This window comes from Atta cephalotes (genome assembly GCF_000143395.1).
Source record: "Atta cephalotes unplaced genomic scaffold scaffold00091, whole genome shotgun sequence".
Lineage (NCBI taxonomy): Eukaryota > Metazoa > Arthropoda > Insecta > Hymenoptera > Formicidae > Atta > Atta cephalotes.
The window spans coordinates 265,576-283,016 of NW_012130155.1; the positions used below are offsets into that span (position 1 = coordinate 265,576).

General features: G+C 30.1%; 1 protein-coding gene across 1 annotated transcript in view; it reads left to right on the plus strand.

The window, feature by feature from the left end:
* LOC105624854 (peroxidasin-like) overlaps positions 1-17,441 on the plus strand; it is a 180,981-nt gene that overhangs the window by 102,212 nt on the left and 61,328 nt on the right. Inside the window, 1 exon segment of the mRNA XM_012206206.1 lies at positions 2,169-2,346. Within this exon segment, the coding sequence (XP_012061596.1) occupies positions 2,169-2,346 (178 nt within the window).

Here is a 17,441-nt window from a genome sequence, read left to right on the forward strand (position 1 = left end):
AAGAGAGAGAGAGAGAAAAAATGTTGGTACTCTTTGTCTTTGCTTTTCAGTCTGCTCTAACGGGTTGGTTTTTGTTTCCCAACGGGCGTTCCGAGTTTCGTGGTGGAAAAAGGAGGATAGAAAAGCGGTTAGTAATGACGAGGGGCACAATAGCGGATAGTTAACGCATACAGCTGCGTCGGTTGGGTGCGGGCGAGGTTGCTCTGTTGCTCATTGGTGACTATAACGACGTGAGCGTGTTGTCCGAGTGATACAGAATAGCAAGCGACGACATTGGGTCGCGAGCGAAGCGTTGAATTGTAGGGAAGAAAAGAGACACGGGCGCACGATCAGTTAGTGGCCTTCATTTGGGTGCAAATGGAGTTTTTCCTAAATGGACGTTTCGAAAGTTTGCCGTTGTCAGGCATTGTTTGGTCGGCGGCAGGAAGGACGAGAGCAGTAGGAGCGAGTGCAATACGGAATCAGTCTGCCAAGGCTTTGATTAGCTGGCGTCACGAGGTCAAAGGCTTCCTCGATTGTTCGCCTCGTATTTATAGTTCGTTCATTTTCCTTGCGGCAATTGTCACTCTGCTGTTCCTCGTCTTCCCGTATTCTTCGTATCATTATCTTCTTTTTCCTTTTCTTTCTTTCTCCGGGAGAAACTGGGATTGCTTCTCGTGGAGAAAATATGATAAGAGAGCACTTTGTCTTATTATTTCATATGATTAAAAAATTCATTGATGATTAAATAAATTTAAAAAAATCGTTTATTTTTGCCATTCTACATTTCCCTCTTTTTCAATTTCAATTTCAAATTTTTCTGCCTTATTTTTCTTTGTTTGCATCGAAACGGTTCGTTGTTTGTTCCATCGTATAGTTGATTATAGATAGCTCACGCCGCGGTTTGTTTGCTAAAGCTCTTATCTCTGTAACACCATACTTGATACAATTAATCGTACACTTATTATCTATATTATATGTTAGCTATAACTTGAATGAAAATTGTCGAGTAAAGATGTGTTATGAGAAGACGTGTTATGAGGAAGATAATTCCTGTTTAATAAGCTCACGACATTATTCACGATTATCACGAAACTGGTATTTACTCTCCCTTTTATTTGCTTGCGATTTGAAATAGATGTTTCGTGGCGAATGCGAAAATCCCTGAACGAAGTAAATTTCCGAAGCTCAATCGGACGTATATATCGCTACGTGATCGAAACACGAGCGACGGACACTAAAAGGAAAAGCAACGATTTCCCGTTGCTTTACGACAGTAATTAAGCGCGACTTCGCTTAGAAACCGCAACTAATGCTTGCTTCCATTCGATCTCGAAGCTTCATTTGCCCGCGCATCCAATGATGCCGTGCCACTTTGATCTCGAGTTGAGCACTTACAAAAGTGAGATCGCTCAATCTATGAGCGCGTTAGCATTTATTTACTATCGAATCAGCAATTCGCTGGAACGCGTTCCCTGAATAAGTTGAAAAGCGCTATTAAATAGCAGCTTTACTAGATCCGATTTAAAAAGATAAAAAAAAATTTTTTAAATTCCCTAATTCTTCTAAAAATTCTCCTATTTGTTTCCGATGTCGTTTTTAAATCCAATCATTTTTCTACTAAAGTGTGCATACGAAATTTAACGAAAAGAACGATTTTGCTGAAGTACCTAAAAATTTGGCTGGATGCAGATCTGAAAATAATTTTCTTGAACCATCAAAATGATTACGTAGAAATCTTAAGCATAATAAACACACTGAGAAAAAAATGTAGAATGTATTGCGAAATAGAAATATTACGTTTTCTTTGATATTTATTAGTTAATTCAATTACGATAATAAAACACATTTCTGTGTGAAATATATTTTGTTAATTATAAAAAAATAAAATACATTATTTGCTAAGACTAAAACTTTAATTCGCCGTTTATTTAAGTAAAGATTTATTTCAGTGAAATATATGTTTTACAAATAAATTTTTAAGTATCTTTTTCTTAGTGCAGTGTTGCAAAAAATGTTAACATTCTAGCAACCAGTTTAAGCGCTTTATATAATTATTTTTGATCCAACAAAATTACTTTCAGATCTGCATCCAGCTAAATTTTTATCTACGTCAGCAAAACTATCCTTTTTATGTAAATTTAATAAATTTCTGATGTAATAAATAGATTTAATAAATTTCTGTGTAGTGCCGAAGGTGGAGATTGTGGATGAGCATGGTGCTACGGCTGGTGACAAGTTCTACAAAGCAGGTAGTACAATAGAGCTGAAGTGTGTAGTCAGCAATATACCGCAACCCACTGGCTATGTCACGTGGCGACACGGATCTCGTACGTTAAATTACGACACGACTCGTGGTGGCATCAGGTAAGCAATAGACGACATAATATTAGGATAGTGTGAGATCTTAAATGTGATGCAATGTAATTTCGGTGATACATTATTAAATATTAATTTGTAATTATCGGCTTTGATCTGAATTCGTCGTTACGTTATGTATATTATCTGTTTGATGTGTAGCACGGTGCTTAAATATAGCTAGTTAACATTCTGGTAATTTAGTCAACGAGAATTCGATAGTTTATGCAAACTGCATAGGCACTCTAAATTGCCTCGATAAAGAATGGTACGTCCGGTGAATTTTGAAAGGCTTCTATTAAAGTTCTCGAGCGACGGTCAACAATTGCGGCGGCTTCTGGGCGTATGTGACCTAATTGGATATAGATATGACAGCATTCATGAATTTCAAACAGCGCTTTAGACAGTATTTGATGGTGTCGGTTTCGTAGAACGGTTTTTTTTTTCAATCAGCGGTTCATCGATAAAACAATTTTGAAAATTTTCTCAAACGTAGCGCAATATAGTCTCTTTGTCTCGCTATTTGCTATACCTGCTTCGTTTTTCCTATGATTAGTTAGTTTACGTCACACGCTTCACAATTTACACGATAATAACTTGATAATAATGCGATCTATGAAAAATAACGATATCGATATTAAGTCTGAAATAAAGAATGCGAGGTATCAGGTGAACTATTGACAATTTAATCATCCTCGAAAACACTCGATTATAGTGGGCCGGACATAATGAACGAGCTCATTGCTTGTGTTAAACGCAAGCAGCGGCTTTTGAATAAAACATACAAAACTTTAAATACAAATCGGGTCACAAATACCATTAGCAGAAATTAGGCCGATTAATTGAAATTAGCTGGAATTTTATTTTAGAATAATTGAAAAAAACGCCTTGTATATAATATTATTTTATAATAAATATAATTAGTAAAAAATATTTGATTAAGTAACAAATTTATTTTTTCAAGTTGTTAATTAAAATTTTTAAATGTTTGACCAACATTATTTCGATATTTTTTTTTTGAAAAACAATTTTATAAATGAAATAACAATTTAATTTTTACAATAAAAATCAGAACGAAAATTGATATTCACGCATTAGGTCTGCACAAAAAATATTTCGTCATCTTTAATAGAACACATTGTCTTTTTTATATGTTTTTGAAATTTGTGAAAGTATTAGACGATAATTGAAACAGAGCTTTCTAAAAATTTTGATGACATTTAAGATAGCATTTATAAATTAAAATTATATCTATAAACATAACGTAAGCGAATTGCAAGATGCTTTCGTTACTTTTAAGTATGTTTTGGTTGTATAAAATTTGCTAAAAATATTATAACATAAAGCCCACTTATGTACACGTAAGATAGTAAGACGTAAGCAATAAGCGAATCAGCCAAACACAATAGAAAACGTAAGGTTATTATCTTACCAATTCCCTTATCTCGCAAACACAATAGTAAGCCTTTACACAATAGTAGCCTTAGGAATTGACCAATCATAGTCGATTCTTCATTATTCTTTTTACATTCGACTATGATTGATCAATTTCTTAAGGCTTACTCTATTGTATTTGCGGGGTTACCACTTACATTTTTGAATTTCTGACTTTATAAAAAAAAAAATTTGTTTTTAAAAAGTCAATATTAGCTAAAGTCATCGATGCACATTGCATAATTGCTTGCATTTTATAATAATAAATTATTAGAATTACATTACACTGAATGCAGGATTTTTAGTAATTTACTAAAATACTAAAATACAAGAAAATATGTATTATATGTTGCTGGCTTAATATCAGCTAACAAATTTTTGTCATAAATACGCCCTGCAAAAAGTAAAATAAATGATTTGGCTTATAATGGCTTTATGTAGCGAAGTGACCATATTTTACTGTAATTTTAGATAAATAACTTTTAAACGAATAAGTAGCTCCAAATGAACTTTTACACGAATATTTATTAGAGTTTTATTAGTACATATAACTAATTTAATTTAATTTATAATGTTATGACCTTATCAAATTGTAATTATATACTACAAAATGTGATTTTACATAAGAATCAAGATAGACAAAAAATTAATTAAATAAATTTTAATTATACAATTTTTTTATACAATTCTTATTTAAATAACTTTAAATAAGAATTGTATAAAAAAATTTTATATAGATATATAGAATAATAAAACAATGTATGAAATTTTTATATTTTCTATTCTTTGAATTATGACACATAATCCTTAATATTTGATTTTTTCATGAAATTTTATAGTTCCAAAAAATTTACGAAAGTATTAAACGAGGATTCAAATAATTTTCTAAAAATTTTGTTAACATTTATAAGTAAAATTACATTCTTTCATTCATTCAATGTTACATTTTTTTAATCAGACGTTGGATAGATCATGTAAGATATAACAATTATTTATTTGTTTTGCGGGCAAATACACACAAACGACATAGCATAATGCGGGAATTAGGACAGCGTGTAGAATGCGTGCGCAATTTATTGAGTGCATTCTATTACCCTTTGATTACCCCTGGTAGACGGTTTTGCGAGATCGTTAAACCGAACGTGTCAAATGCAGCGCTGCAAATAAACAACGTTCGATCACATCGTCGTCTATCGTGATTACTGGCTCGCTGGATCCTATAATGGCATGCAGGCTTTCCTCGTTTGTGAACCATTATGAAAAGACTGTATCATCGTATCTTGCAAGTTACGGTCGCTATATCCTGAAAACAAGTTTCGCAAGTTTTCGCAAGTGTTCCGTAGATGATATAGGGAAGAAGTATATATAGTATAAAGTAATCAAACTTCATGCTATTTATAACCTTCGCGAAATAACTATAATTGTAGGTAATAACTATAATTGTAATGCTAAATTTATTATTTCACTCTTCACTAAAAAAAAAGAAAGTTTGAGAATAGTTACTAAACCTAAATATACTTTTGGTGAACATTTTTTTCAGAATTTTTTTGTACAAATTGGACGCTTTTCAGAAATATCGAGAAAGTCTACATTCTTTCTCATTGTTAGTTGTTTTTTGTGTGCACGAATTCTGAAATATTCTAAAATTTTTAAGATTGTATTCTGTAATTTCTGAAAAAACACTTTAAACTTTTGCAAATTTTATAAAATTTATCAGAAATCATAAAAAATTTTAATATAAGGCTATGAGTCACAAACCGGATAATAGTTGTTGACAATTAAAATTCATCAAAATCTAATACATGTAATCTATAAACGTTTTGATCCTTATCGAATCATCTTCAGTAACGTACAAATGCGTAACATATAAATGCGTACTTAACTATTCTAAAACATCTTCAATCTTTACCGTACATATTATGTCAATCCTTCCAATAATTAAAGCTGATAAATTATGACAATTAAAAAATGCCTCATTGTAACTGTACACATTATTAGATTGTCGTTTTGACTTACAAAGGTCGATAGATATTAATTATTCCAAGATTGAAATTATTATATTATTAAAAATTGTTATATTATTAAAAAATTAGTCTAACAAATTAATTTACAGTCACATCTTAAGTCTGAAAACTAGAAGTTCAAAATATACAATTACATAAATTCACAATATTCCTAATTACACAAATTCACAATACATATCAAAAATTAGAAAAACTGTTCACCGCCACCAAAAAGAGAAAATTCTTTTAACAATAATAAGAATACAAGGCAACTACAAGTTAAGCAAGTAAAAAAGAAGGGGAAAGAACGTGAAGTTAGAGATAGAGAGAAAGGAAGGGGGAAGCGTTAAGATTAGGAAGGGAATAATAATTATAAAATTGGGAGATAGAAATCAGAAAGAAATTCGATATCGCTCTGCTTATTTAAATCATGCTGTTATTTTTTTATATACACCATCTCTGAAATCAATCTTTTATTATATGATAATTTTATTATCTAAAATTTTGATGTTCCATTTAAAATTGTGATCATAGCTCAAGCAGTGATTCGAAATTATCAAAGAGGAGTCCGTTTAATGTCATTGTTCATTAATTCTAGTTTTTAAATGTCGTTTAGTCTGTCCCACATATATAACGTCACAGTAATGGCAAGAAATCTTGTAAACAACTTCTTGATGAGACATGCAATCCAAAATCTTTATTTCGAATGATATATTTCTGTACGATGTTGGAAATCGTAAAAGCTATTTTTTTATTAATACCAGCAGCGATCGGGATGGAAGATTTAGAGATGATCTTAACATGCAGCACAGTAAAATATCGATCATTGATTCTGCCTCGATTTACTTGTTTAAGATTGACATTATTATTATAATGAAATTTAATTCTTGTTTGTATACTAGAAAAAATAAAATTAAGAGAACCGTTATTATTTAATAAAATCTGAATAATTTCTTCTATAAAATTTTGTTGGTGAAAAATAGCATGAGACAAAAGTAAAATTCAGTCAACTATACCATAAAAACGCCTTTCTTGCAATGCACAATGGGTGGTGAGAATTAAAATTAAGAAATCTAATCTAAACAAATTGACTTTTTTGTATCGAATATAATCGCATTGTTTTTAATAATGAAGAAATCATAGAATAAGATATTTTGGAATATTTCAAAATATCTTGGAATATTTCATATATATGAAGAAATTTAGAAAAGAAATTTAGAAAAATGTAGATTTTTTCAGCACTTTTAAAAAGTATTCCAATTTGTATAAAAAAATTTTTTTTTATATGAACAATTTTTTAAATGTTATAAAATTATTCAAAATTTTGAAAAATTCTGAGAAATATTTTCATCAGTTTAGTAAAATATTTAATCAATATTTTTAAACAAAATAATAATAAAAGTTTGATATTAATTAGGAAAGTTAAATAACAATTAGAATAAACGAAAATAATAATTAGAAAGATAAAATAATTTAGAAAAGTAAAATTAGCATTTAATTAATTATAATTATACATATTAACCGAATTTTAATTGAATGTATTGCATTAAAGATTCATATCTCAACTTGATTATTATTAAAATTTTTTCAGTGTTTTAACTTAGAGTTCTGATTCGCTTGATTCCAGGAATATATGTTAGTTCCTTATTACATTTGTTTCTTATCTCATCTAACTTTATAGGCTTGTATATTTCTATCTACTTGTTGATGCGAAAACTCTCACTGGCTACATGTTAAACGTCCGAGGAAGCAAGGTTGATATAGAAGGCAGTATACTGGTGAAGTTAGTTAGCAGTATAATGTTATTATATTCTACACATAGTGTTACACTTCACTGTCTCTAGTACCTCGTACATAGCTTGCCGACCTCCTGTCTATTACTCTTCACCTTAGGCGTTCCCTAAGTTGGTCAAGTCTGTGAGTGCACGCTCTGAGCATCATCAACGCGCGATGCTAAGCTCAATGTAATCAAACTATTGTGGTAATGGAAAAATCGATAACGAAATACGTTGCGATACGTGAAATTTAGTATTGGATGTAACGCAGTTACGGAAGTTTTTTAAATTCTACACAGAGTGTTAAAATATCAATTGTTATCAGTACAATATTTCTGTCTACAATTTGAGTCTTTTTTGGCAACATAAAAATCTCGCTCTCAAATTTCACTTTATTTTTGCTCAAATCTCAAGTTTTTATTAAATAAAGGCTTGAATATTTGAGCTAAAAAATTATTTAGTTATGTAATAGAGATATTAAAAACTAACCTTAAATTCTTTTTGAAAGCGAAAAAAGGTTAGCTGTATGAAAAAGATTGTAAATGACGGGAATAAATATGATTGTAGACAGAAAGACTACCATTTGCTTGCAGTCGACCCGTATAAGATATTAACGTAATAAATTTAGAAATAATACATTTAATCTCATGGAAAGGAATTGCAAAAGGATTAATTAATGTAATCACAATTGACGTTTTTTGATATTAATTAATATTAACTAATTGGTATTAATATATATTAATATTATATTAGTATTAATATTTGATATTACTTTTAATAATTTAACGTCACTCATAGTTTATAGTTTCATAATATTCTAATAATATCAAAAATGTTTGTAGAAATATTGGATCATTAAGCTTTATGGATTTAACTATCTTTATCTTTAGAAGAGAGTGATAAAATTCGAAATCGAACGTTTCTTTTGTTAGCTTAATAATAATGGATTTCGAGTTAATACGTTATTAAAGACATTGATGAATATAAAGAGAAATGTATTACACATTGTACACAATGGTATGTGTCATTGATCGACGCCCCGATGTTCGTAATAGTTATACGTGCGGGCTGATCCATTACTCGGCAAATCAATTAGGACACGGGCGTCGTAGCGCGGAAAAAAGCGTGACGAAAACAAAGCATTTAATCGGATTTTTGTTTTATCGGCCGTACACGTTGAACCCACGGCGGCAAATATTTCATGGCAACAAGAGGACACTGTAGTGTTTCTTTTTTTATATCAGTGTCCGCGATAAAATAGGCCCCATATTTCAAAATTCTATTCCGGTCATGGCTTTTTGTTATTCTCTTTCCGAAATAACGCCGCCGGAATGTCGATATTATTACTCGGCCTTCTGCACAATACTTGAAAAATTTAAAGAATAAGTAGTATAAGTGAATAATATTCGTATCTATAGCGGAGTTAGATATTTTTCATTCATTAACATCTTGAAAAATATTATAGGTTATTTGAATAAAAATGTAATATGCGTAATCTCTTCTACATATAACATGAATAATATTATCATATAAAATATTGACTTTGAAAAAAAGTTTGTAACGCTGCTTTATTCGTATCATGTCTCCTTTTTAAAAAAAATTTAGCAACAAATAGTTTTTAACAGATTCGAGCAAAGTTAAAATGTTCATTTATTTTTATTCGCCATAACTCAACGACAAAAAATCTTATAAGAATTTTCTCTTAAAATTTACCCTAAAAATATGATAGTTGTGATACTGTATGCAATATTTTAAGGTTTTTACCATGCACTTCAGTAAAATTAATCAAACTTATTTTATACTTTTTTATACTTTATTGTAGTTTTATAAGTAAATGAGAGAGAATTACATTAAAAATTCCTCAAAATACGATGTCCCACGACTACCATATTTTTAAGAGTAATTTTACAAGGTAAATTTTAAGAGAAAATTATAAGATTTTTGTCGTTGAGAGTTATGGCTCTAAGAAAAAATTCGTGTATAGAAACATTTAAATAAAAGATTTTATAGGGAATTTTTGTAAGGAATTTAAAGCTTTCACGTCAGAAAATCAAAAATTTTTACAAGTTTTTTTTTAACACAGGCCCACGAAATGAGAAGAAAATTTTTCATTTTATCTAGCTTTCTATATGTAAATATTATCAGACTCACAGAAACTCAAAAGTAATCTTTTAAAATAAGATAGAGATAATACAGAGATTTTAAGTTTTAAAATAAATTTGGAATAAATTTAAATTTTATTCATTTTTAATATAAAGCTGTTTGAATTTTGAAGTGACGCCACGAACTTTTGTTCCAATTATTATGATAATATGAAATATTATGAAATGAATTACATGAAAACGAATGATAAAATAAAATTTGTAATTGAATTTTAATAATCGTTTGCCTTCAACATTAAACAATAACAAAATAAAGAAGATATGCATGTATCGATTCTCTGATCAAAAGTTCGTATGTACCGTAAACTTTTATGAAACTTACGGGATGACTTCTTCATGGCTGCTTCATAGAGTGGATTGTATATGCATCGTGCGAAAACACTGCGGCTGTGCAGCAAAACAGAGGTGACTGTATTCAGAATATGTTATAAATAAATACTGCGTGTTTCACGAAGTTTTTCCTGTTAGTTTTCATCTGCGTGATGTAACTTTTAAGTTGTTCCTATTTTCCACGTTGATCCATATTATGTTCAAATATAAGAAGATTTTTCATGAAAAATGAAAATAAATCTGACGCGCTAAATTTACTGATTTCCAGCTAAAAGTAAGGTGATAAAAGAAAGATATAAATTTCCAGTTGTGATTTTATGAATGTTTCTCTTTCTTGTTTTTATACTTTATTGTATTGTTGAAAAAAAAATTCGTAGCGTTACGAACTTTAAAATTCAAGCAACTGTAACTTTGTTAACAATGAATGAAATTTGCTTAAAATTTTCTTAAAATTACAATTTCTATTTTCGAAAGATTGCTACGTCTTGAGTTTTTGTAAGATAATCTTTATACATAGTATACTACGAGCCAGACAAAATGGGAAATTTTCTTCTCATTTCATAAACCTATCACGTGTTAAAGAAAACTTGCAAAAATTTTCAACTTTCTGATATAAAAACTTTAAAGTTTTCCCTAAGAAATTGTTTTTTTAAATATTGATATAATACATTTTTTATTATTTAGTTATTATTATCGGATTAAATAAAACGAGTATTTTGATTTTAATTGCTCATAACTCTTAATGATTAAAAATCACGGTATTGTAATTTACAAAACAGCAGATTCTTAAAGCTAAAATTTTGTTCTATCGATATATATAAATACCAAAATTTTTTAAAAATATACATGATACAAATCACAAAATATGTATATATGATACGTGATACAAATGAAGTAGCGCTACGATCTTTTATTCTAACCCAATATTTGTTTGCAATAGAACTTTTTTTTTAGGTAATTAAGTTCTATACACTCGCATTTCTACGCGATGTTTCGTTTATCGATAATACTTAATTTTAAAAGATTTGTGACTTAGTTAAAGAGGTTATAAATTTATTGGATTGCTAGTGACGACGGTATAGTCTCTAGGTGATAATTACGAGCAAACTTTTCCATAATTTTATAAAACTTTCCCACAAAGTACGATTAAGAGCGAAAAGGCACTTTCCTAAAGTTAGACCCACTTCTCATTAAAGGGGGTGTTTATTGGAACTGTTATGCATCCTCTTTTGCATTTTTATGAGTAGTCTTTGGCAGTAACATGGACCTGTTTTTCTTACTCTGCATCATGTGGCAACGTATTTTCACGTTGGCAGATCATTTGCAGTGCAACGAACCGCTAATAAAACTCGAAATAAATATTCATAATGTTTGCGACAAAATATTATGATTCTTCTTTTTAAATAAAAGAAATTTGTTTTTGTATATTTTCTGCTAACAGAACGCTCAACGATATACAGGAAAGTATCTCTCGCAAATCTCATTTACTATGACCGCCTGCTAATAAAATAATTAAGCATGCGTAATGGATTTAATTCAACGTAACGACATACGTAATGCGATATACTGCATATTGCAATGAACATCCGATAGATATGCGAAAAACAACTTGCGTAACATTAGTTAATTTATGCACTGACGGTACACATGCACCAGTAATATGCAAATTAACTATATGAATTTATACAGTTATAAAAGACAATATGCAATATTTTTTTTCCATTACATCATTTTATATTTATCTTTTACTAGAACTGGCTTTTATATATTTATTTGGATAAATATTATTATCCAAAATAATAGATTTTTTGGAAATTTAGTTTAAATTGAATTTTAATATATACATATATGTAATATATCAATTTTTAACATGACTAGATTAATTTTTCTTTTCTGTTAGTTATTTATATATATTATGTATGATATATGTAATTTAGTTGAATTTAAGCCAATTTAATTAATTTATTAATTATGACAGTGTCCTTATTTAAACGTTGTGATTCTATAACAAATATATGTAACAGAAAACATATGTGATAGAAAATATTCTTCATAGCTGAACGTTTGGCAAGACTCCAAAGTAATTAGCAATATCTTTTTTCATACAAAATGATTTCTGATAATATCGCAGATATCTTTTATGTTTTTTTCCCAATTTTGACACTATGAGTGATTAAAGTGACACGAATTCTGTTTTTACATATTCTCCTTTTAAGTTGAATTATTCCACCTTTCGATAAACTTCAGCTTCTTATTCTTTTACTCTTTTATGTTCTTACTCTCTTACTATTTTGTTTATCCAATAGATAAATTACACACAGTTTATCTAAAGATGGAATCGGCCTTTAATCATTTAATAATATTATTTACAAGATTTTGTCCAAGAACATGGAAACTGTTTTTGGTCATTTTTAACGCTACGTGGTATTTTAAGTCTACTATTAAAATATTTCCATTAAATTCTATATAAGAAAAAAAAGCTTGAGATTAAAAAAAAGTGATCAAAATCTAAGGATTCTTAAATATAAAATAATAATCAAATTCTAGAAATAAGTTTTTTAAGAGTCAAAACGCAGTTAGTAGTGTGCAAACCATTAAAATGAAGTGTCTTTGATAAAATCTCATGAGTACAATGTGTGATACCGTGATTACGAACGTTTCAGCTCTGCTTTGAGCCATCATCAAAGTGAGCCCGAAACGTTTGTGATTATGGTACCATATATATTGCACTCATGAGGTTTTATTAAAGACACTTTGTTGTAAATGATTTGCGTACCACTAATTGCGTTTTGATTTTTATAGTCTCTCTCTCTAGATTTTGATTATTATATATTTGAAAATCCTTATATATTTTAATTATTTTATATTCTTTATAAAAAGACAATTTTTTCCAATATGGTGAAGTTTTATTTAAATTAAAAAATAAATCAGAAAAGCGATGTGTGTAACTTTTGTTTCTATATGTTTTTTATATTTTGCATCAATTTCACATTTTCACATATGCATATCATTGATACGCTTAGCATATTTTTATTCAGTACTTCTAATAACATTTTTCAATTATCAATATTATCAAATCTAGAAATATTCACCTTGCTTTACTTGTTGTACTTAAAGTATTATACGTTATCTTAAAAATTGACATATTATATTTTAAAAATGACATATTATAAAATATCTTAAAATATTTTGATAGAAAATATTTTTTCTGATAGCAGATTTTTTCTTACATTAAAAATTATTCAAAAATTATAAACTATAGTATAATTAATCCTGGAAATTGATTGAATCAAATTGGAATTATTACATTGATTAACTAACTTGCTAACAAAATTAGCACGTTAAGAATGAATAAAACATGGGATTATTATGGCTACTAATAATCTCATCGATCTGCGCGATTAATTTTTTACTTACGCAATGCATTTTTCGAAGTAATAATGTGATCTCTACATTTTAAAACATTCGCATGGCTGCTGCATAAATAGTCGATCAAGTTGTTTAATGAGGAATACAAAATCCAATCCGAACAAGTTTTGCTCCGTGTTTGCACGTTATCCAATTTCTATAAACGAATTACGACGCGGTTAAATTACACTGTATGTAATCGCGTTAATGCGTTTTGATGGTTAATGATGACATTGATTAACATGTGACACATTCATTTTACTTTTATTTTGTCTCATTTTGTGAGCGGTTCTCGATTAATTATGTTTGTAATATACCATGACATAATATAAACGCAGTCAGAGTGGTGTGTCAATACTCATGTATGTCTTTCAGTTTCATTTTATCGGAAAAATTTATCTTGGCACTTTGAATAAGAATTCTTTGCCTTCCTTCGTCATCCAATTATTGTAAGAATAGTATTAAAATGTGATGAAACATGAAGCCATTATTAGTTGTGATGTTGCTTTAACGAAGGTGTCTTCTTATTCACGTAATATTATTATTCATGCTGCATTTCGTACTAATTTTAAGCGCTTTGTGTCCCTACGGAATTAGCAGGAATTTCTCAGAGAGAAGTCAGGCTGTCACTACCTTCCGAAATTCTCGAGAAGAGGCGGCAATTAACGAAATTTACATAGTCCTATTGAATAATCGCGTTATCGAGTTGTCGGGTACGAAGTACCCGTTGTGTGTTTGTTTCTCACTTCCTGTCTTTATCTATACTCAACAATACGAATAAATTTTTAAGTTCTCTCATTTAAATAATCATGCCACGTTTCGTTCACACCAGAGACATAATAGGTGCATAACAGGTGTTGTGATACCAATTATTAGATACCAATCAAAAGAATAGTAGTAACTCAATTCCTTCAGTAAATTCCTTATGGTAAATAACATTGTGTTATTTTTAATCTCTATATGTGCCAAAATGTAAATCACTCCATTTCTGTGGTTAGGTTTGAAGTAAACAACGTCCATATGAACATATGCACTAATAAATAATAAACTAAGTTTAAAGCTATTTAATATTCCCTCGAGTTTGATTTAACTCGACTGTTTTAGTTAAATTAATAATACATATTATGTAGGAATAATGGTAATCTCTAGAAATGATTGAACTCAAATTGAAAATATAATTTCACCTTATGAATTTAACAGTGTATGGACAGTGTATTCATTTCCTGATCTTAACATTTGCTCTGTTAGAAAGAATTAAATTTATATGTCTCTTTGAGAGGAAGAGGGAGAGGAGAGGAGGGGGAGAGAGAGGGGGGGATTCAATCTGTCTCACTCTTTCACAGGAAAAACTTTCACATCAGGAAGGATTTGCTGAAGTAATTTAAAAATAATCTAAAAATATATTTTTATAAAAATTGTTATATTATAGATTATATAAGATATAATTTAAAAATTTAAAAATTTAGCTAGATATAGATTTGAAAAGAAATTTTATTAGACTAAAAATCAAAATAATTATGTAAGAAACTCAAGTTGATTGTTAGAATATCAACATTACTCATCATACTTGAGTTTTCTACACATATTTTGATGGACTAATGAAATTATTTTTAGTTTGATATCTAGCTAAATTTTTAAATATTTCAGCAAAATAAAAATCATTTTTTCTAAAAATTTAACTATCTGTAGATCTAAAAGTAATTTTGTTGATCGATCATTGAAATAATTATATACAATGTTTAAAATATTGCTAGAGAATGTCAGACTTTTTACAGTATTGTTTACATTGTTAAATTTATATGTATGTATATATTACATTGTTAAATTTATAATGTCAAGTTATCCTTAATTTGAATTATTTTTTTTAATTATTTCTATAAATAGTATAGATTGTCACTCCTGCTAATATTGTATTAATTTGGCTAAAACAATAGAATTTAACTCAAGAAAATGTATCAAATTTAACACGAATTTAGTTTATTATTCGTTGGGCATGTTAATATGATTGATGTTTACTTTGAAACTAACGATGGAAATTAAATGAATTGATTTATATTTTGACATAAATGGAAGTTAAATATAACAAAATATTATTTAACTTAAGGAGTTAAATAACCATTTCTTTGATAACAGAGTATTTCAGATTTTTACATAATTATTTTGTCTAACAAAATTATTTTCAAATGTGTGTATCTACTCAAATTTTTTAATATTTCAGCAAAATTGTTCTTTTTCTATTCCAAAATGATAGTGATAACTTCATAGGAATGTACAGACCATTCTTATTATATCTGTGGTTTCTACAAAAGAAAAAAAGTAGAATGAAATATCATTTTGAAATATCATAGAAAAAAGATTATGCTATCTATGCGAAGTGCGAAACACATTGTCTGTTCAAATATTCACTGTGAAATCTCTTGTCACTGTATATGGCATTCAATTATGGACTTGGGTTCAACATTGCTAGAGGATTTGCCACGGGAAACGTGTTGTATCTTCTATAGCTGTAAGTCAGGTTCGTATCCATTTGATTGATCGTTGCTCAACGGGTTTTAGCGGATCGATATCTTGCATAATATAACAAGGACTATAGCTTAATCGTGATGTTGGATCTACTATCATCGATTTTCTTAATGCTGGCATTTTAAGTCAAGAGTTTATTACTAGATGAATGTTTAAGCGGAACGCAGGAAAATCATGCAACACTAAGTTAATTCAAGGTGTTGGCCACTTATGATTTTTAGAATGATTTATCATTGAGAACATGAATTTTACGTAATTCGAAAATGTCACATCGAGCATATATACTTAATTTTAGTTTTATGTCAGGTAAACACGACAATGCAATTTTCTTCTGTCGGCGGGTATCGCGATTTAACGCCGTTCAAGCGACTGCAACGGTGCGACATGTTATGTCGATTTCTTCAATATTTTCCCTTCACACGCAGTTCTATCTTTGCGTCGCCGTAAGTTTCATGCATATTTCGTCGCTGAAAGCACATACGTATATTTATGCGAGCATATTTACCAGAGGAAGAACACGGCACTTCGCCCGTCGTACGCCCATTTACACCGGGTGAGCTCGTTGTGTACCTTACTCGCATCGCGCGTTCGTGGATGACTTCCAAAAGATGGAACGGACAGAAACGACACGGAGGCGTAACGAGAGAGTGAAGAAGGCGTGAGTGGATGACAGGGTAGGTGGCAAAAAAGAAAAGGAGTAAAAAAAAGAAAGAGCAAAAAAGAGAAGAAGAAAAAAGAAACAACGAGTACATCTTTCCTCTCTCGGGCATACCGTGTGTATCCTCTCTGGAGCAGTGCCCAGGGAATTTAATTCCATTTTCAATTTACCTAAACCCCTTTACGCAAACTCCGCTACCGACGTCGAGTACTTTTGGACTTTTTCTACTCTTTTCTGCGTGCCTTCCGTCCGCCGCTGTTACGTCCCACCCTTATTCGTTCTTCGTAGCGTGGCTTCTTTCCATTTGGGTTCGTCGAGCGAAAGGAGGCATACGTTTCCGCCACTTCTTACCCCTTTTACGAATGTTGCGTCACGAATCTTCGCTGAGATCTTGAATAAAGTCGCTCAGAAGACGAAAATGGGAGAAGGGTTTGGCTGAATAGATAGCAGAGGCTAGCCACTTGGTTTTAACTGCCTTTTATGCAAAGATCCCTTCCGAAATCCACATTTCGACCGTCCACTTAAATTAGAGTTTATCTAACCACAGACTCGGCCACCTCTACTACGAAATGTCGTGCGTTAATTAATTCGCGGTTCCTTCTCACTTCGGTAATGATCGTTACCTGTGGACATAATGAGCATAGACTGCGCATTCCCTGAACTTAACACCTGTGCTCCGTTTGAAATAATTGAACATATCAGTATCTCTCTTCAATTCGATCGTTTAGTGAGAGAGAGAGAGAGAGAGAGGGAGGGGGAGGAGAGAGAGAGAGAGAGAGAGAGAGAGAAGAAGAGAGAAGAAGAGTAGTTA